This window comes from Magnolia sinica, chromosome 1, assembly GCF_029962835.1.
Source record: "Magnolia sinica isolate HGM2019 chromosome 1, MsV1, whole genome shotgun sequence".
Lineage (NCBI taxonomy): Eukaryota > Viridiplantae > Streptophyta > Magnoliopsida > Magnoliales > Magnoliaceae > Magnolia > Magnolia sinica.
The window spans coordinates 92572710-92595793 of NC_080573.1; the positions used below are offsets into that span (position 1 = coordinate 92572710).

Below are 23084 nucleotides of genomic sequence, written 5' to 3' on the forward strand. Positions count from 1 at the left end.
CACCATCCACACCTATTGGAAGCTCATTTTAGGCAATGATTCAAAATATGAAGCAGATCCAAATCCTAGGTGGACCATAATACATGAAATAGTGGTAATCGACCATTAAAAACTTCATGTGGGCCACAAAAGTTTTAGATCGATCTTGTATTTTATTGGTCTCTTCATCCAGATCTTTGTGATCTTATCAACAAGTTAGATGACAAATAAACATTCCGGTGGCGCCCATAAAGTTTTTAATGGTAGGAATTCAACCACTAATGTTTCTTGTAGTATGACCCATGTAAGATTTGGATTTGCTTCGTTTTTGGGATCATAGCTTAAAATGATCTTTCAAAACTATTGGACGGTGTATATTTAAGACACATATCATTGTGAGCCCCACAATCAAAGTCTCATCCACCTCGATGGATCCACGCGCACGGCCGTAACTGGCGCAGCTGCCAAAGCCTTTTGCATGAAGTTCCTTGTTGGGAACCTAGGTGGGCCCACTGTGATGTTTGTGAGAAATCCACTCCTTCCATCCATTTTGTGAGTTCATTTTAGGACATGATGCCAAAAACGAGCTGAATCCAATACTCAAGTGGGCCGAAAACGTTAGGATTGAACATCCACAATTGAAATATTCATGGGGCCACAAGTTTTGAATAATGCTAATATTTGTGTTTTCAGTAAATCCCAGTAGGAATGACGTTATGAACGGTATGGATGGCGTGTAAACATCAGTGTCAACCTCAAGGAGGTTTCAACGGTAGGAAATTCCCTAACCACATTTTCCTTTAGTACGGACCACTTGAGTCTTGGATCCTACTCACTTTTGGTTTAATACAGTAAAATGATCTCATAAAATGGATGGATGGTATGGATTTCTCACAAACATCAACTTTGGCCCCACATAGGTTTCCAGCGCGGAAATTCCTACGAAAGGCTTCCGCATCGAATCTGCGTCGGTGTAACTTGCATACCGCATCAAATCCGTGTCCAGTGTAACTCGTGGACTGAGTAAACTCTATGGGGTCCACCATGATTTATATATTTTATCCACTCCTTCCATCCATTTTATAATATAATTTTAGGGCTTAAGACCAAAAATAAAGCATATCCAAAGCTCCAAAGCTCAAATGGAACACACCACGGAAAACAGTGTGAATTGAACTTCCACTGTTGAAAAATTCCTGAGGGCCGCAAAAGTTCTGGATAAGCTTATATTTGTGTTTTCCCTTCATCCATGTTATTGTGGTCTTTTAAAAAAAAAAAAAAAGCAACTAGGAAATTCATTGAAAGGAAGGAAGGAGAACCAACAAAGACGAAAGAAACAAAAGGAAAGCAACAAAACAAAGAAAAGAGGGGCACTGCTGCTGAGATAGCAGACAAGCCCTAAAAACCTAGAAAACTAAAGTCAAAAGACCTAAGATCCTTTACATTAGAGGTCCATTCAATCACTAGCTTTTTAGCCCTAGAACCGACCACTGAAACAGACGAAGAGACGTCGTTAAAACAACGATCGTTCCTTTCCTCCCAAACGGTCCACCAGATTGAAATTATGGCCATGCGCCAAATGATTAACTTGACCCACCCCAATTTAAGCCCATTCCAAGTCGAGAGGAAGCTAGTGGTCGATTCTGGATCACACCATAGCACTGAAAAAATCTGACAGAATTCGGCCCCAATTTTAGACATGAAGGAACAGTGAATCAGCAGATGGTTAACCGATTCCGCATCACTCATACAGCACGAACAAATGTTCACGATTTGCATGCCGCGCTTGATGAGATTATCAATCGTTAGAATTCTGTTCCGCCCTTTAGACATGGAAGGAACAGTGAATCAGCAGATGGTTAACCGATTCCACAACACTCATGCAGCACGAACAAATGTTCACGATCTGCATGCTGCGCTTGATGAGATTATCAATCGTCAGAATTCTGTTCCGCCTTGCTAGCCAAGCAAAGCAATATAAACTTTGGAGGGAATGGGTACTTCCAAATGAATGACGAAGCCTCTTGCACTTGATGTAGCCGAAGACGCGAAGCGGCATAGAGGGACTTAATGGAAAAGAGACCCGATTTCTCTAGCTGCTAGACGAGTCTATCAGGATGATTACTGTGGGGGGCAGATCTTAGGACGCACTCCATGAGGGCTTCAAACTCCGCAGCTTCGCTATCTGAGAGGTTTCTAGAGGTTCTGATGTCCCAGACAATTTGGACAGAGGAGAAGGAATAGCAGTTGTTGATGGAGAAGTCTTTCTTGGGGGATAGCCGACAGAGGTTTTGATGTTATTGTGGTCTTATGAACAGTTGGATGACAAATAAACATCAAAGGTTTCAACGATGGAAATCATTATTCCCATGGTTTCCTATGATATGGTCCATTTGAGGTTTTGATATGCTTCAGTTTTGGGCTCAACCCTTTAAACGAGCTGGAAAAACGGATGAACGGCGTGGATAAACCAGATACATTCACGATGGGCCCAAAAGCCCTGTTAAAGAGTATCGGATCTACCATTTAAAAAGACCGGACGGCGTGGACAAACCACATACATGCTAAATCCCTGTTAAAAGGGATCGGATTTCTCTCTCACAAAGACTGGCCGAAGCCATTTTCGAAGAAAGAGGGTTCCGGTACTTCCAAAACCCCAAAATCCCTGAAATTTCACCATTTCCGAAACCCCAAATCTCGTGGATTTCTCACTGAAAACTGCATTGCTAGTTGAATCTTTATTCATTCAAAGAAAGAGAAAAAGGAAATTACACTTACACACACCGCTGTTGATCGATGGAGTGGCCCACCAAATTCTTGGTCCGAGAACGCAATCTTCTTCTCTACAGGTACTGAAACCCCCTCTCACATCGATTCAAATATTTTCATTTTTTTAAATTTTTTTTCTCAATTTTTCAATAGTTATGGAACCTCAGCATCTCCGACATTTTTATCGTCGAAATGTTTTTCATAAAATTTGCAAATAATGCATGATATCCTGACAATATCAAGGAAAATTGTGACAATATCGATGAAAATTGTGCGATATCTTGTGATATATCGCACAATACAAAGAATCCTTTTAAAAATAAAAAAATAAAAAATTCGAGTGCTTTTTGGGGGTTTCGTATCGCTTACATGCGATAACGATATTATCAGCTGATATATCAGCCGATAGTATAGATATTACGAACACTAGGCTAACCTAGGGTTCATGGAATTTGGGAAGAAGATGAAATTAGGGTTTAGATGACTTAATTGGCAAAAGGGATTTGAGGCTTTAGGTTTTAATATAAGGGAATTAGGGATTTGGATGCTTGGAGGTTTGGGGATTTATGGTCAATTAAGAAATTGGGAATCTAGGGTTTGGGAAATTTGGGAAAACTTGAACAATTGGGGATTTAGGGTTAGGATTAGGTTTAAGCTTAAGAAATAAAGGGGTTTTGATGTGAGAACAAGAGGGAATCAAAAGGGAAGAAGGAAGATCCGTAGAGCCAGCTATGGGGCTTCACATGTAGGTCTTGTGGGCTAGGGTTTGGGGTTCCAATGGTAGGGTTTTAGTGGGGAAGGTCAAGGGGAAGAATGGAGAAGGATTTTTGATGGGTTTTGGAGGTTAGGAAAGGAGGGAAGATGAGAACTTGAAGAAGTACCTTTGATGGAGAAAGATGAAACTGCGGATGATAGATGGAAGCTTCGCACTTCCATTGTTGAAGAAAGTCTTCACACCAATCCTCATTCCAAATAACTTGGAAATTGTCTTCACATCGCATGAAGATTGAAGGAGTAAACCATAGAGTTTTTTCTAAGTAGAATAGGCCACCCCACTTGAGCCCGGTGTGAAAATGCCCCTACATTAATCACTCTCGGTGAGGAATCTCGAACATAAGACCTCCTGCTCTGATACTACTTTTAACGTAGGACAACTAACCACTTACTCTAAAAGCTCAAACTAATAGAGTGTGGCGAATCAATCCCTTTATCTCATAGCCCAGGTCAAGCCCTTGGTCGACCCCCTCAGTGGGCCCCATTTCACATAGGTCCCGCCTCACATGGGCTACCCACCCCGAGTGTGCTCCCGCTTCACACAGGCCACCCCACTCGAGCCCGGTGTGAAAATGCCCTTGCATTAATCTCACTCCTAACCAGTGGCAGTTGCACATGGTCAAACCATGTAAGTCTACTTTCCCTCATCTTATTACCTATATTGATGCTACTCCTAGGTTCCCTAGAATGCATTTATTCCTATCCTTCCATGTCATTGCCCTCATCCATCTCAACATCCTCATTTCAACTATGCTCATTTTATGAACATTTTGTTCCTTAAATTACCCAACATTTTGTTCCATAAAGCATGGATGTTCTTATAGCTATCCTATAAAAGTTCCCTTCAATTTGATTGGTATGCAACAATCACATAAAACTCCAAAGGTACATTCCCACAAATGTCCTCAATCTCTCTTCCGATGAACCATCTTACCAATTCTCATGAAGACAAATACCCAATCACCACTAGGGATCTAGCACCAGATGCAAGTTTTGCCAAATAAATAAATAAGAAGATATCTAGAGGGACCAAACCATAGTAGCTTGGGCCTTCCATCTTCCCTATCTAGTAAACTAATAATTACAATTTCATTCAGAGAGATGCATCCAATTTAATTCAAGACAATGAATCCAAATCCAAACACATCCAAAAGACAAATTGATCATCTTTTGACCGTCCCTGTTACAACTAGTAGAGCTCATCTAGCTTACAAGAGCCTCCACAAAGGTCTTGGATTGCAATTAAACCAAACCACAACACGGACATCACAAACCAACTAGACCTTGAACTCCACAAGAAATTTTGAAAGCTTGATTCTGCATTACAAAACAATGTCTCGAAGGTTGTCTGATTCTCATAGATTGGGTGGAAGAAACAATAGGATTTTTACAATGTGTAGGAAGAGATTTGGCTCAAAGACCTTTATGCACGAGGAACAAAATGAAGTGGTAGGTGAAAAATCGGGCGATGCCTTTTCATAAGGAATAGGAGAGAGTTCCAAAATACCCTGGCCCTTGGTCATTAGAAACATCCTAATTGCAGGTCCATGGGTAGGCAACCCATATCATTGATTCAATCTTGGATGGAGCATGCTCATAAATGGTAGTTTCCCAGTGAATAAGACTCCATAAAATTTTATAAAGAAGACAACTAGTTAGGAACCAATCCCTTCATGTCAAATCAGGCACCTCCTTCCAAACCAGTAAACCCTCCATGGTAGCCTCCCCAAGGGGTGATAAAACAATCCGATAGTTCCTTCTCAACTGCCTAACTCTTCAACGCAATGTGCTTGCCTCCAATCCTCCTTATCATCCATCCACATAATAACATGAGTAATCTTCCAAGCCCCAGCAAGATCTCTTTTAAACCAAATTAGAGAATCCTAATTTACTCAAGTCTGAAATCCCAATTGGTTTCCAAAATAACCATCTTAAGCTCCTTAGCTAGTCCCAAATAACTGCATCTACTGTAGCCAAACCCATTCTACACTCCCATCTTAAGCTCTAATAGTTGATGCCTTGGGCCCTCAAAGAGTTGAAGCTATCTATTCTTTTTTTCTTTTTTCTTTTTTTTCTTGAAGGATAATGCATTAATTTTATTAAAAACTGCTTGAAGAATTACAAGCCAGCAAACAATACATCAAAAGACCAATTAACATCCAAAATTGAATGCGTAACTGAAACATCCACATTACAAGAACCAGATGCCCATTCTATTGCATTTGCATCCTTCTTGATTTTCCAAATAGATTTTTCCCAAGGGCCCTACTTGTTGCGGAAACATCAAGTGTTATGCTCCCCCCAAATATTCCAAAGTACCGCTAGCAAAGACAATCGCCAAAGGATCATCCGACTATCCTTAGATAGTTGTACATCATGCCACATCTTGAACAAGTGATCTACTGAAGAGGCATCACCCAATCTAAAACGAAAGATTTGAGCAACTGAGACCACACTTGATGAGCATAGCTGCGATGAACAAGTGGTCGAATGACTCGGCATCTCTCATACACAGAAGGCAAACATTGTGAAGAATCATAACTCTCTTCTGAAGGTTATCAACAGTAAGAATATGCTTCTGGCCCACTAACCAAGCGAAAGATGCCACCTTGGGGGGAGCCCCATAAAACCAAAAGGCGTGAAAATAATCACCCCTGCTCAAATTCCTTGAAGACCGGATCTTCTGATAAAAGGCTTGACTATGAACACACCAAAAGGAGAGGCGCTCCAAACTAATCGATCCAGGGAGCTCGGAGATGGGAGGATATGGTGAAGCTACGCCATTAGCCTTGTGAAATACTCCACCTCATCGTCATATAAAGACCTACGGCATGGCGAACACCAAACCCCACCTCCCCCAACGGCAGAGAAGCAACTAGCCATGGATATATACTTCAAGGGAGAGAGAGCCAAAGATGGGAATTCTAACTCCAAGGGACTACTAGATAGATCGATGCCAAGCATCTCGCTTTTCTAAATATTAATCTTCGACCCTGAAACTTCTTCAAAGCAACCCAAAATCTTTCTTAAGTTATCTACCATGGCTTCGTCAGCATCTGAGAACAATAATGTATCATTCACAAATTGTAGATGGGTGATTCTAGCCCCATTCCTTGACCCGCTAAAATCTAAAAGAAGGCCCACCTTTTGGCTATTAACAAGCATATCACCCACCCAAGGCTTCCATGACCACTATGAACGAGAATGGGGAAAGCGGGTCCCCTTGCCTTAGACCCCTCGATCCTTTGAAAAACCTTTTGGGGATCCATTGACCAACACGAAGAAGGATGCCGATGATACACACTCCTCCATCCACTTAATCCATTTGTTGCCACAGCTAATCCTGCTCAACATGTATACCAAGAATTTCCATTCCACGTGATCGTACGCCTTTTCTAACTCTAGCTTACAAACCACTCCCTTGGTTCCCTCCTTGTGTGTTTGAATCAATAGACTCGTGAGTACATACCACTCCCTTGGTTCCTTCCTTGTGTTTTGAATCAATACACTCGTGAGCAAGAAGTGCACTATCCAAAATATGTCTATTTGCTACAAATGTACCTTAATTCTCTACTAGACCAAGGGAAGCACCAATCTGAACCTGTTAGCCAGCACCTTGCCCAATGTTTTGTAGGGTTTTCCAATAAGACTGATAATCCGAAAGTTTGACAATGACTCTGCTCTGTCTCTCTTAGGGGCTATGTGAAGCGATTAGGACCCCACACCTTGTCTCTGCCCAGGGTCTCAATAGCACACTTTATCACTTCTTCCGATGTAGGCTTCCTTTTCCACTTCCAAAATCCGTCAAAAGGGCAAATTATCCAACAAAGGCCTCTCCCGACCTTCACTTTTAAGAAGATTATCATAGAAATCCACAATGGTTGAACACACTTTGCCTTTACCTTACCGTGGAAAAAGGACGTATTCGAATCGCCTTCCTTTAGCCATAAGGCTCTTAATCTCTACCTCCACATGATTTCTCCTTCTTTAAGAAACTTGGAATACTCCATTGATAAGCTGAAATGCTTATTCCGCTCTTCCTTAGACAAACCAAAACCTTCTTCTTTGATATCCAGCTCGTTAATCTCACGTGTAATGCTTTTGGCCCTTTCAAATCGTTTACTAAAGAAGTCCTTCCAAATGGATAATTTAGATTTGAGAAGTTTAATTTTTTGGGCTAGCATGAAACCAGCCGTACTAGCGAAAGACTACCACCAAGATCGAACCATCTCCTTGAAGTTTTCCACCTCTAGCCATGCCAACTCAAAGCAGAATGGTTTGGTCCCCCAGCTTGCCTCCACTTCCAAGAGAATAGGGCGATGATATGAGCATGTTCTTGGCAAACCCACTAGGGGGAATTCATCCACCTAGTTAGCCCCCCGTTTAGATTTCCTGATGCTTCTCTTTTACAAATTTGATAAATTCATGAACATCTTCATCCCCTGCTTCAAAGGTAATCCCTATCGACCACCCCGCTTGCTCCAACATATCTCTATACCAACTCAGCTCCTCTTCTGACATCGGCCGAGAACCCCCTGGTAAAGGAAGATCCATCCATAATGGAAAGACGAAGAGAATCACCATTACCATCAGGAATTTCCCTAACAACTTGCAAGTTGCAACAGGGTTACATCTAGCACGCTGTCAAAACATCCATGCTTGCGACTTCATTAGCGGGATGAAAGGATTCCGCTGCCTTGAAGAACTCGTCGCGAACCTCCACCAGCTCATGGTTGTATCTCCATTGGATGGCTACAGCCAATAAACCCTCACATTGGATCATCTTCCAAGTGGAAACATGATTTTACCAATATTAGTTTTATTTATTTGGAAGAAAGTGGAATCCATAGATCATGCCTCCTCCATTGCAAGGGTTCGTGAAAGATTCGGTCCTTATCCTAAGGTTCCATGTGTTTTTAGGCCATTCCAAAGTGAATATTGGGTCAGGAATCAGGATCTTACTTCTCTAGTGCCCCTTATAGAAGATCAAAACACCCATTTATGAGCTGTGGCCTCTTGTCTCAAAAAGGTTTTTAAATGTATCAACTTTAGGCCTCGACGGAGACTGGAGCTCGTTCTTCCCGGTACCTCTGGCCTGGGGATTCTAACTGGCAGAAATGTCAGCAAATTAGGTCAACAATTGTCTCTTCAAGGATACCTTTATGTGACATTAATCGTAGTTCCAAAAGTGCTACTTCATGGGCAGAAAGCACTTGCCCCATTCATTGCAGATTTCCACCAAAGCAAGACAAGGGCAACCCAATTAGTGCTTTACTTTAGGAGTGAAGACATGTGCCTGGCAAGGAAAATTCATTTGCACATTCTTCAACTAAAACAGGGGTTGTTAGGACATCTCTGTGTAGTGAACTCCTATCATTCGCCATGATTCATTGTATTATGGTTCCCTATTTGTACTTTCTTTTCTCATTCTTGCAAACATATTTGGATCTAGTAACTCTTAAGAAACAAATACAGAGGGGCAACAACATTGAGCTTTAAGAAACCAAATAGAGGAAGGCTTCCAGCTGGCAATTCTTGGAACCTTTCATCTATCGAAGGCTTCCAGCTAGCAGGTCTTGTGATCTTAATACCTTATCCATCTACCGCTTCCATCCACCATCTTACTTCTATTGGACTTGAGGAATTCTCTAAGAATTAATGCCCAAGGGATGATCCCCCTCTAATTCATTCTACTGCAGTTTCGACACAACCCACCACAAAATTTTGTACATTGCAAATAGGTGCTAAAGTATCTGGGTTGAGCCTGTAGGGAGGGAGTGTTTCAACATTGAGGTCTTGGGTATGATCCCAGCTTACCTATAAAATAAATAAATAAATGAAAGAAACAAATAAATCAAATTAATTGTCATTGCTGCAAAATAAAAATTAAAAAATTGCCAAGTAAATCAACAATGTTCATCCAATTGCTCAGACAAAATCAATGAACCAAGAATGTTACACCCAACTAAGATTGGCAATAAGAGCTAATGCATTGCTTCATTACTATGGAACATGAAGCAATTGATTTAGTTGCAGGGTGAAATCTGCAAACAGCATCATTTAGGTGAAATCTGTGACCATCATTTACTATCAAGAACAGGTCTGAGAAGCACCTTAAAAGTGGTTGGAGGTTCATACCTGTTGCCCACCAATATTCAAGCTCAGCAGGCATAGGAATCCTTAATGGTGCTTTGTAGAAGGAATTCAACCACATCTCTCTTTCTTGATCCACTTCACGCACGTATGTTTTCCAGTAATCAGGAACCTGCCACAAACGGATTCTTATTGCAAAGTGACAAAGATCTTTGGTTTTACTAACAAAATCAAACACTTGCCTCATAAAATTGGTTAATGAATCCCGGTGCCATCCATACATCATCTTCCTCATACAAATAGGGATGCTGAGGGTCACCATATGGACCTCTCTCTTCCCTTACCACTGTGCAGGCAAAACAAATCCCATAGTAGTCAAATGAGAGAAGAGTCGTATTCAGCAGATAGTTGTATTTAAATTTTCTTACTTCCATTAAAATGGGTTTGCTTATCTGATAATCAATACATGTGATGAGACAACAATACATGGTGCTTGTATTCAAACAGTATATGGTTGAACATCACATATAAGAAACCGCATGAGATCAACTTCCTAACAACATTACTGGCTAGATACAAAGCTTCAGCAGCAAAACATAGATACAAAACCATCAACCAATTAAAAAGAAATCTTCCTATGTTGGTCGGTAGTGAGCACTTGAAGAAAAAGAAAACAGAACAATTATAGTGTTTCAAAAGTACACAATCATTTAAAGCGAGAAACAGGAAACGCAGAAATCATGTATTCAAGGTAAGGATTAAAATTTATCATCTGCGCATGTGTGCACATACACGTGATGCATTAAAATTTATCAAGGCACATTATGATACATGTTCATACAGGCATGTTAGGTTTCCTAGAATTGACATGTTTAACAGCTCGTATCTGTGGCTAATGCTGTCATGCGTTGTCAAGCATTGACACCTAAGTGACAAAAAAAAAGGTTCTAGAAAAGAAAACAATAAATAATGTCGCATTTCAATCAGTTAGTGCCTGTTGCATCCCTTTTAGAAGCCTCACATGATGTGAGGAACTTAGTGAGATGTTACCAATGTGTAGATTTTAGGTGTATACAAAAAATATGGTTCTTTCATGGTGCAGCAATAAGAAACAATTATCCTCTAGCTCTATTTAAAAGGAAAAGCAGAATTCAGATCCACAAAAGCAATCGCAGATTGGTTGCATGGGTAAGGATTAATCTTTTCCGCCAATACCCAATATAGAAACAGCTATGACAAGATCAACATCGATATCAGAACCTTGATTTCTAAAGTAGGAAAACTCTATTGGCAACCTGATATTTGAAATACACAAAAAACTGAGATGAAGTCCTCGATAGGGGTACAACTGTTGAGGGTCAAATATTGCATATTAGACCCCAGTTATTACCTAAATTACGAACATGATAATGTTTTAACGGGCTATTTTAACCGTATTTGTGATGAAAGGAGAATTGACGAGCATGGATTGAAAAGGATGCTAAAGGCATGGACGGGATTCCATGGGACCAAGATAGAGGATTTACACACCAGGGATCCGAGGAAATAAAGCCGTTCACGTTAAAGAGGCCCGAAACTGGCGCAGAATGCAAGATCACAGGGTTTCTACCATCCGTTCAGTTCGAAACTTCACATATGGCCTAAGGACCATAAATTAACCGTACACGTCAAATTTCGGCCGTTGGATCGTTGTGGACGTGGCCCAACGTTCATATCAGCCCATGAATCATCAACCTGGGGCCCACTGGATCTCTGGATATGCTTCCAACTTGGGCTCAACCCCTTAAATTAGCTGAAAGAACGGATGGACAGATTAGATTTCTCAAAACATCACGGTGGGAGCCACTTACATGGAGTGCGTGTGCTCAGCACACGTGCACTGGAGGTGCACCGGATTGAGAAGCTCGGTCAAAGTCAGTTTTGACCGACTTCCTTCTCCAAAACGGCAACTGCCGTTACAGCGAAATCCTCTGTCATCGTCGGTTGATGCTGTGGGCCCCACTCATTGTCCAAATGAAGAATCCAAGCCATTCATCGGATCCATAACGGCCTGCTCACCAAGTCCTAGGCGACAGAATTTCAATATACAGCGGATATTGATCTTTAACTGCCCAAACGTGTGACGGACGGCTGAATGAAATCATCCCTGGACCACACCGATTTTTATCCAAAAACAATGATTCCCACCTGGTTTTTCGAGCTGAAACGAATAGACGGAGTGGATTTTTCAAACCACCAGTAAAGTGGGCCCCACCACGCATCAGCGCGTGCTCTGTTGCGGGCGTCCGTGAAAACCGGACGCTGCCCGGCTTTCTTGGGCCATTATACGTCCATGGTGGGGGTCGGATGCATGATCCAGACCGTCCAATATATCTGGGCAATGATCTAGACCAAGATGTAGGTGAGATTGGTCAGTAACACGACAGGGATCGCGCTCCATCTTGCTGGACGTTGGGACAGTCTCTGCACAATCCACTTGGTGGACCGCCTCAGCTGCCAGCCAAAACGGTCAATCCCAGACCGAAATCCCGCCATTAAGCTGATGGACGGTGTTGATTCTTCACGCAACACTGATCATGGGCCCCACCAACAACGCAGCTCGGTCCGCAGGCCTTACTTGCGCACGCTGCTGCGTAAGAAATCCCGCCAACAGCAGCAACATCAAACCGACTTCTCCAGGGCCCTGGGGCTATAAGAAAGAGGGAGAGAACGGGAGGAAGGGGAGAGCGGGTGGAGGAAAACAGGGGATCGGTGGGGATTCTTTTTGAACAGGGAAGCTTGAACGTGGGGCTGGAGGCAGCCGTGGAGCAGACTAGGAGGCTAGAGAGTTTCTTCTTCTTTTTATTTTGATTATAATTTGTTTATTTTTAAGAGATCCAGCTCATCCATGTCTGGCTGAACCTCTTAGCTAGGGCTAAGAGGTGAAGCCTGTAGCGTGATGGGAGACTGTTGCTATGCCTTTTATTTAGACTGAATTGATTTTTGATTTAATTTTATTATGAGAATATTTGTAGTCTTTAATGGCCTGTTGTGACTGACATTACAATGGGTTTGCAATGGCTTTGAGTATTTCTTTTTCCTTATTTTGATTGTGACGTCAGGAAGCCCTGTTGTTCGCCATCGTCTCCTGGGCATGGTTTGATGGCAGTATCCTTCCTAACGTTCATAATCATCTGATTGGTTGGTAATTGGTTTAATTCTGTTGTTTGCTCTGTCTCCTGGGCATGGTTTGATGATGAAATCCATTCTGATTCATATTCCTTTCATCACGTGAAGACTAAATCAAGTAAGTTCAGTTTGATTTCCATGATTCTTAATGCAGGCATAAGATCTCCCTGATCTCTATAAGTGGATCCTCTGAATCCCTAGTTTCCCTTCCCTAAATTGTTTAAAGTTTTAGATAATTACTCCACAATTATTCCTTAAATTCTATTTAATTTAGATTACATCTTAGTCTAGTTCTAGTTCTACTTAGTTTCAGATAACGTACAGGTATCAGTCCCTTGGGATTCGACCTCGGTCTCACCGAGTTTATTACTACATCACAACCCTATACTTGGGGAGTGAACAAGCTTTTGGCGCCGTTGCCGGGGACTGACGGTTGCGATTCTCTGAAATTAATTAGTTTTAGAATTAGTTTAATATTAGAATTTGACTAAATTTAGTTTTAGGTTTTTAATTGATTTCTAGAACGAACTTATTTTCCATGTTTTGTAGGATCCTGACATAAGTTCCTAAATTGGTAATTCCTTCCTAATTTCTCTACTTTTTCTACTTTTAAAATTAGGGTTTAAATTTTAGAAATCTTCTAATTCTAATATTTTCCTATTTGTAGGAAATAGTTTATTTTTGGAAATTTTCCTCTTTTGTTTTTAGAAACTAGGTTAGTTATTTCCCTTTTTAGGAATTAACTTTCTATTTTTATTTTTAGTAACTTTTTAATTTTAGCTCTTTTAGAATCTAACTTTGTTTCCTAATTTACTTTTAGAAATTTTCTACTTGTAGAATTTTTGTTTAGAAATTAACCTTCTTATTTTGTAGGCCTTTAAGATAGAAATTTCTAATTCGGTAAGCTCCTTCTCTACTTTCTATTTTTCAGTTCTCTTTTAGTAATTTACTTTCTAGTTTAGGACTTTCCTAATTTATTTTAGAAATTTCCACTTTCTTTTAGGAATTCCTTCTTTTAGAAATCAGTTTACTGCTATCTTTCTTTTAAAGGATTGTTCTTCTCCTTTTTAGAATCTAACTTATTTTGTTTTATTTTGCAGGTTTTTAACTTAGGGACTCCAATTTGGTAATTTCTTTCCAACTCTCTCTTTCTTTCTAGATTTTCTTTTCGTTCGAATTTGATTTAGGGCTGCGAGTGTTTCATGCCCAAGTGGGCTCGTGACAACACTCGACGTCTCTTGACTGAAGGAGGATTGGTTGAGGGGTTGACTATCCATCGCAGGACTAGACACCACTCGAAATCCCCTGAGTTAATTGAAGTTATGGCTGAAGACCAACCTCCTCTACTTCCACCCAGGGTGGAGGATACCCAAGATGAGAATGAGGTGCATCAGGCACCCCCGCCTCGTACTTTACGAGATTATCTACAACCGGCGGGAGTGAGTACGCCCTCATGCATGATTTTTCCTGAAAACACAGGACAAATGGACATCAAGCCAGGAGTTATCCAACTCCTTCCCAAATTCCATGGACTTGAATCAGAAAGTCCATATTTACATTTGAAAGAGTTCGATGAGATTATAGCTACATTATGTTTTCCTAATGTATCTGAGGATACAATTAGGCTGAAACTCTTTCCTTTTTCCTTAAAAGAGAAAGCTAAGACGTGGTTACATTCACTGCGTCCTAGATCCATTGGCACATGGAACGACATGCAGAGGGAATTCATAAAAAAATTCTTCCCACATCATAAAACGATTACCCTCAGAAAAGCAATCATGAACTTTGCCCAAAAGGAAGATGAAACATTCTTCCAATGTTGGGAAAGGTTCAAAGATTTGGTCAGTTCATGCCCACAACACGGATTTGAAACGTGGCGCATTACAAATTTTTTCTATAATGGACTGACATCTTCCATGCGCCAAATGGTCAAGACAATGTGTAATGGAGAGTTCATTAATAAAGATGTTGACGAGGTATGGGATTACCTCGATAGTCTTGCTGAAAAAACACAATCATGGGACTATTACCCAAAGTCGAACACCACGTCTAGGCCGACTCAATTAAAGGAGAAAGGTGGATTATATCTCTTGAAAAAAGAGGATGATCTCAAGTGTAAAGTAACTACTCTCATACATGGAAGGAAAAAAGGATAAGGTTAATGAAATTGTTTGCGGCATCTGTGATTGCAACATTCATACAACTGAAAATTATCCTACAATACCCGCCTTTCGAGGAGTGTTGAATGAACAAGCTAATGCTGTAAACAACTATCAAAGACCTTTTACTAGACCTAACTCCAATACGTACAATCCTGGTTGGAAAAATCATCTAAACTTTAGTTGGAGGAATGGACAAACGGCTACCCCTCAAGGTTTCTTCAATCAAAATCCAAATCAAGTGAAACCTCAAGAGGAACCGGTTCAAAATTCCATACAAGAGCTGGCTCAGGCAATGCGGGGAATTACAGATTTTATGCAAAAGATAGATTCTCGTATGACGGTTATAGAAAAGGGGATGCTTCCTGCACAACCTCTCCCCAATCCTAAACCGCAGTACGAGATTAATGATCCCAGCTCTTCAAATCAGATGGGGCACGCTAAATCCATCACCACTTTTAGGAGTGGAAAGATCATTGATAAAACTCTTCCGGTTAGGCCCGAAAAGCCTCAAGAACCAGAAGGAGACAACAATAATGGATCCAGTGATGCCCCACAAAAATTAGAACCGGAACTTCTAGAGAAGCCAATTGCTCTGTTCCCCCAACGGTTGGTTTCACCAAAACCTCTCTTTAACTCTCAGGATATCCTAGAGGTGTTGAAACAAGTGAAAGTCAACATTCCTCTACTTGATGTCGTGAAACAGATTCCTTCATATGCCAAATTTCTGAAAGACTTATGCACGACCAAAAGACGGCAAAGTATTCAAAAGAAAATTTTCTTGACTGAGAAAGTGAGTGTTATCCTAAAGCAAGACGTGCCACAGAAATTCAAAGATCCCGGTAGCCCAACCATATCATGTGTAATCGGGAACCATCGAATTGATCACGCACTTCTTGACTTAGGAGCGAGCGTCAATCTGATTCCCTACTCGGTATACAAACAGTTAGGTTTGGGTGAATTAAAACCACCCTAACCACACTACAACTTGCTGATCGCTCTGTTCGTGTACCAAGAGGGATAATTGAGGATGAGTTGGTCCAAGTTGATAGATTTTATTACCCTGTAGATTTTATCATCCTGGACACCGAACCCATCAATAACATAAGCACTCAGATCCCCGTCATTCTTGGTCGCCCATTCCTTGCCACTTCAAATGCAATTATCAATTGCAGGAATGGTGTCATGACTATCTCTTTTGGGAATATGACATTGGAGTCAAACATCTTTTTCAATAACGGCAGAAACTTAGAGGAGGATGACGATTTCCACGACATTAACATGATTGACTCTTTCGTGGAAGATACGACACCTCTAACCTTGTCCTCTGACTCTCTAGAGACGTGACTGGCCCACTCCCATGATTTTGATGATGACATGATTAGGGAGACGTGCGCCTTGCTTGATACTGCACCGGTACTTGAAGTTAACCGGTGGAGGCCACAATTTGAAGAATTGCCACAAACCGATGTAGTGCCTCTACCGTTTAATCTCAAGCCGCCGAAGCTTGATCTAAAACCTTTGCCCTCTGATTTGAAATATGCCTATTTAGGTCAAGATGAGACATACCCGGTGGTGATCTCTGCCCACCTGGAGAAAGAACAGGAGAGTATGCTCATATCTACTCTCATTGAGCATAAAGGAGCCCTGGGATGGACGATAGCGGACCTCAAGGGAATCGATCCCTCGATTTGTACTCACCGCATATATCTTGAGGATAATGCAAAAACCGCTCGGCAACCACAACGTAGACTAAATCCAAACATGAAGGAAGTGGTTAAGGCCGAGGTTCTTAAACTATTGGACGTGGGTATCATATACCCTATATCTGATAGTCAATGGGTGAGTCCAACTCAAGTGGTCCCTAGGAAGTCCGGAATCACCATCGTAGCCAATGCTAATAATGAACTCGTGCCAACTAGAGTCACTACTGGTTGGAGAATGTGCATTGACTACAGGAAGTTGAATACCGTTACGAGAAAAGACCACTTTCCTTTACCATTCATTGATCAGATCCTGGAAAGGTTAGCTGGTCATTCCTATTACAGTTTCCTTGACGGGTATTCGGGTTACAACCAGATAGTGATATCCCTTGAAGACCAGGAAAAGACCACATTTACATGTCCCTACGGCACCTTTGCCTATCGAAGGATGCCATTCGGACTATGTAATGCCCCTGCCACCTTTCAGCGATGTATGCTTAGTATCTTTTCTGATATGGTGGGGTAATATCTAGAGGTCTTCATGGATGATTTCTCTGTTTACGGTCCATCTTTCAGCAAGTGCTTGGAAAGTCTTAAATGTGTGCTGAAAAGATGTGAAGAAAATAACTTGATACTTAATTGGGAGAAGTGTCATTTCATGGTTCAAAAGGGAATTGTCCTTGGGCATATCATCTCGTCCAAGGGAATCGAGGTAGATAAGGCAAAAATCGATCTTATCTCTAACCTACCTCCACCCAAGAACCTCAGAGACGTGCGATCCTTCTTAGGACACGCAGGATTTTACAGGCGATTCATAAAGGACTTTAGTCTCCTCTCTCGTCCTTTATGTAATCTTCTTCAAAAGGATGCTCCGTACGAATGGACTGAGCAATGCCAGGAAGTTTTCACCAAGCTTAAGGGCACGTTAACCACTGCACCTATCATGCAGCCACCCGACTGGAGCCTTCCTTTTGAGCTTATGTGCGACGCTTCTGATTATGCTCTTGGAGCGGTTCTAGGCCAGAGAAAGCATAAGAGACCCTACGTCATCCATTACGCGAGTAGGACCTTAAATCCGACCCAAGTGAACTACTCAACTACGGAAAAAGAACTCTTAGCCGTAGTGTTCGCCTTGGACAAATTTAGGTCCTACCTGATCGGATCCAAGATTATTATCTATACAGATCATGCGGCACTAAAGTATCTTCTTTCTAAGAATGATTCTAAGCCCCGCCTGATACGATGGATCCTTCTACTCCAAGAATTTGATTTGGAAATTAAAGATAAAAAGGGAGTAGAAAACGTTGTGGCCGATCACCTTTCTCGCCTTCATACCTCTGATTCCCTTGAGACGACCCATATCAACGACATGTTCCCTGATGAACAACTGTTCAGAGTCTCCCATTCACCTTGGTTTGCTGATATTGCTAATTATCTTGCTATAGGTGCCATACCGACACAGTGGACTGCGCAAGATAAGAAGAAATTCTTCACCGAGGTGCGTAACTTTTTCTAGGATGATCCTTATTTATTTAAATATTGCCCAGACCAAATCCTAAGGAGATGTGTACCAGACGATGAGCATCAGAGCGTCATCTCCTTCTGTCACTCACAGGCCTGTGGTGGTCACTTTTCTGCTAAAAAGACCACGGCCAAGATTCTGCAGTGTGGCTTTTACTGGCCCACTATGTTTAGGGACACTCATGAGTTTTGCAAAGCTTGTGAGCGTTGTCAGAAATTGGGAGCATTGTCCCGTCGAAATATGATGCCTTTGAATCCCATCCTTATCATTGAAGCATTTGATTGCTGGGGAATCGATTTCATGGGACCATTCCCCCAATCGTTTGGAAATCTGTATATTTTGCTCGCCGTAGATTATGTCACTAAATGGGTTGAAGCGATTCCGTGTCGAACTAATGACCATCGCACGGTCATTAAATTCTTAAAAGAAAACATCCTTTCTCGATTTGGAACGCCTCGAGCCATCATTAGTGATGGGGGCTCACACTTTTGTAATAAACCATTTGAGAGCTTAATGAAGAAATACGGTATCTCTCATAGGGTGAGCACCCCGTACCACCCACAGACAAGTGGGCAAGCTGAGATTTCTAATAGGAAAATTAAACACATTTTGGAGAAAACGGTTAACCCTGATCGTAAGGATTGGTCAATCCGATTGACCGATGCCTTATGGGCATACCGTACTGCCTTTAAAACCCCTATTGGAATGTCTCCCTTTAGACTTGTCTATGGGAAAGCTTGTCACTTGCCTGTAGAGCTGGAACATAAAGCGTACTGGGCGATCAAAAATCTTAATTTCAATCTGGACAACGCTGGCTCGCTACGCAAACTTCAATTGAATGAACTTGAGAAAATTCGGAATGATGCGTACGATAATTCGAGAATTTACAAGGACAAGATGAAAGCATTTCATGACCAACACATTTTGCGAAAATCATTCACGCCTGGTCAGAAGGTCCTTTTGTACAATTCTCGATTACATCTCTTTCCGGGTAAGCTTCGATCTCGTTGGACCGGCCCTTACATTGTTGTTACTGTTTTTCCTCATGGGGCCATTGAGATAAGAGATCCCGACAATGGCAAGGAGTTTAAAGTCAATGGACATCGATTGAAACCATTTGTCGAGAAATTTGATTCAGAGGACATGTCCATGCCCCTGACTGCTCCTGTTTACCAAGATTGATCTCCTAGTCTGATGGAGGTACAGGTAGGTTTATCGCTTTCATAGGACTAGAGTAGTTGCTTTATTTGTCTGGTTGAAGACGGTAAACTTAGCGCTCCTGGGAGGCAACCCAGCTCTTCACTTAATTAGTTAGTTCAATGTTTGTGGGTAACATTATTGCAAACCCTCACGAGACTACAACTCGTCCACTAAGGGCAACCTAGGGGTTTAAAGGCTTGTTGCATACGCTAAATGCAATCGAGAGCACCTACGAAAGTGGTATAGGTAGGATTTTATTTTTGTTATTTTATTTTACTTCTGTTGGTTTCTCTCTTGTGCTGACCCGCTCTTACGTAGATATCTTTGGAAAGCCAAGAAGGGGAATCAAATCCTCACCTATAGGGAGCAAACCTATGATGAAGACTGTACACCCAAATTTTTTCACATATCATTCATAGGGAATTAAATGTACACCTATAGGGAGCAAACCTATGGTGTAGACCAACAACACATATTTCAGATTATCCAGGTAACTTCGGGGCCCATGGTTTTGTGATCCAGACCACTGATATGATGAGTCCCACATTGGATGGATCATGCCACCGAATTTCTTGATGGGACAGTGCTGACCCTTTGATTGGCAACCTGCAAACGATTAAGAGAAGCGCTGCAGCACTGGTCAGCATTCGACTGAAGAAAAAGACCAAAGATTGGATAGCCAGGATCTTCAATCACATCTAGGAGCTTGTTGGGGCATGGTACATCAGCAGTAGGGCTCATCATATAACAATGATCGGTATTTCTGAAACATGGCCTCAGTTGTAGAAACATAAAAGCCAAGGATACTATGCACACCCTCTGGGGGTCCTGACCATTAAACAGTTCAGTTTAAGCTGTTATCTAATTTTTACTAGTATCTTACAGACATCAAATTCAAATTTCTCTGAATCAGTGATTGAAAACTCATTGATCAACTCGAAGCTCAGCTCAAGGCTCAAGTGCCAAGTCCAACCTCCGAGCCTTCGTAAAATCATCAAGTTCCTCATTGACTCAGCTGAGTTAAACTCAGAACTCGAAAGCAGGATTTCCAAGTTGAGCCTAAAGTTTTAAATGCCTCTCATGTTAAAACAAATTATGAATATTGATTTATCTACCAAAAGTACCAAGTTTTATGGATTTCCAATTTTTAAACATGAAATGACCTTAGCAACTATGTTACAAAATTTCCTCTACTAAGCATCTAGAAAAGAAGGATAGATTGGATAGAGGTGTACTTCCATCAGGTTTGTTAACAAACATCCGAGCCTTTGCAGCAGCAACTTCGGCTATTCCTGCATGCAGCTGTGCAAACATGCATGTGACCCACAAACCATATTTGCAAACACAAATTTCAAGAAACGGCTATAACATGCAATGAAATAAAATATTGGATACCCCTGAAACATCAGCATCACAGCCGGTAGAATCCTCCAAGTGCTCTCCAAAGTAGAATCTACCCTGAGTGCATGAAGAATGACTTTAGACTCACAATGCAAGGAGGCAGCAAACAGTCACAAAATATGTTCTGAAAATCAAACTCAATTCATATCTGGTAATAAAATTTCTAAGTTTGACCTGATCGAGTTTATGGAAAACTTGCTTGTGTTCCAAAATTATATATTTTTTTTAAATGATCATGTTAATTACAGCTCAGCCAATTTCATGATTGACCAGGTCAATTTTATGGATTGGAGGCAAAGCATTTAATAACGGTAACAGTAGCCATAACAAACAGTGCAGTTACTGTAACAATATAGGGCCGCCGTAAAGGCTGTAATGACCTTTTTTCTCTTCTGTATTGGGTCGTTATGGCCCTTTTCTTTTTCTTTTTTCTTTTTTCTTTTTTCTTTTTAAAATAAAAAATAAAAACAAACAAACCTATATTGGGCCCGTAACGCCCATTACAGGCCATTATGGTCCCATAATGCATAAGGGTCCCAACCATCACCATCACGTAACAGCTGTTATGTAAGTGTTTTTTAATACCCTGATTGGAGATTGGACTCAATAGCCAAAACCAAGCTCAACTAAGGTTCTAGTCAACCACCGAGTTTATGAACATTGGTCATCAGCTCAACACTCAAAAGGAAAATTCCTGATAAGAAGAAATCAAGGTTTGAGTCTCCCGCTCATTAGCTGAGCTCGTAGAGGCATTGTAGTGTGCGTGAGTGATCCAGGGTTCAATACCTGGTAGTGTTACCTATAAAAAAAAAAAAAAAATTAAGCATTATCCTGGTTAGTGGAATATTCCATGGACCTACATATATAATGCGTTCATTCACTTCGTATACACCACACCCATGCATGCGACCATGCTTCCACTGCCCAGCATACCTGTATCGACCTTTTTCCCTGACATAGAAAGACTCTAATTGTTATCTGAGCTTCTCAAGTGATGAAGCAACCAGCCAGGATAAGATGAAAAAATCTTACGGTTTCTTCCCAAACTGCCTGACCCATTCCTCATTTTCATAGAATGGGATCTCATACTTCGTACCAGCTAAGCGGATGCTATCTTCTATGTCCATTTCTAGCCAACGTTTATCCTCTGGGGACATGAAATCCCTGGATATGATTTTGCCTTCCGCACGCATTTTAGCTTCCAACCTGTAAAGGCAAATGCAAATTCCATACCACATTAATTTATCAAACAGACGGGTGGGTCGTTCGGAAGCTATTGTAATGTGATAGCAGTGATATTGAATAGAATAATGAGTAACGTACTTGGAACCCGGTACAGGTTCTATATCAGGAATCTCAACTTCTACAACTCCATGACCTTCCATATTGTTTTGAAGCCACTCCCCTTCATATCTGCAAGCAGTAAATGCCTCTTCATCAGTAGCTTGTCTTTCATTAGGACTCAGACTTTGGAAGCCCCAAACTTGTTGAGAACTATGGCAGTCAACTTCAACTAAGAAATGTAGAGTTTCCAAAAATACCAGCCGAGGAAAAAGATGATTCTTGCAGTAAGTTTTAAAGAAATAAGGGGAAAGCTGATCAAATAATAAATTCTATGGCCTTATCCAGCAAATTATATATGAAATTGTTATTCTCTTCATCTAACAGAGTCATGTGAATTGATAAGCTAAACAAATTTAAAGATTTTGTCCTTAAGCACAAGTTGCAAGAACCAAAAGCTGAATGGAATTTCTTACAAAAAGATCTCAATATCATTAACAGTTGTCATATCTTCCATGCAACAATTGTTCCCTACAACATCAAGTAATAGATGAAAATCTCATGCACAGAGAGAGAGAGAGAGAGAGAGAGAGAGAGAGAGAGAGAGAGAGAGAGAGGAAAGAAAGGAAAATAAATAAACAAACAAACAAATAAAAGTGTATGAAGAGAAGAAAGAAAGGAAAATAAATAAATAAACAAACAAATAAAAGTGCATGAATGTTGTATCTAATGTGCTTAAGACATATACAACCATTACAAATTGGACACAAAAACAACATTTATATAAAAAACAAGAAAAGTTAAAGAATTCTTTAAAACCATGAAATTTAAGTAGTAAACAACACAGGAGACAGTATGGGATTAAACTTAGAGAATAAACTAACCTTACTAGCCCTTGTTCAGCAACATATACACCCTTCCCATGGGCCAAGTCATCCCACACAGTCCCTTCATACCTTTAACAAAATAAATAATATGACAGGCATAAGCAACATAAACATCTGGTGCTCCATAAAGGCCACTGGCTCAGCAACA

General features: G+C 41.0%; 1 protein-coding gene and 1 non-coding gene across 2 annotated transcripts in view; both read right to left on the reverse strand.

Moving 5' to 3' along the window:
* The window catches only part of LOC131251625 (protein TIC 100), a 50706-nt gene that overhangs the window by 16285 nt on the left and 11337 nt on the right, over positions 1 to 23084 (reverse strand). The window contains exons 2-9 of the mRNA XM_058252465.1: positions 22934 to 23005; positions 22092 to 22181; positions 21801 to 21974; positions 21629 to 21719; positions 20763 to 20825; positions 20603 to 20669; positions 9858 to 9961; positions 9661 to 9787 (exon numbers count right to left, since the gene is read on the reverse strand). Of these exons, the coding sequence (XP_058108448.1) occupies positions 9661 to 9787; positions 9858 to 9961; positions 20603 to 20669; positions 20763 to 20825; positions 21629 to 21719; positions 21801 to 21974; positions 22092 to 22181; positions 22934 to 23005 (788 nt within the window). The remainder of the gene's footprint in view (positions 1 to 9660; positions 9788 to 9857; positions 9962 to 20602; positions 20670 to 20762; positions 20826 to 21628; positions 21720 to 21800; positions 21975 to 22091; positions 22182 to 22933; positions 23006 to 23084) is intronic.
* On the reverse strand, positions 14544 to 14650 carry LOC131221786 (small nucleolar RNA R71). The gene has a single exon (XR_009159590.1). It is a non-coding gene; the product is annotated as a small nucleolar RNA R71 (small nucleolar RNA).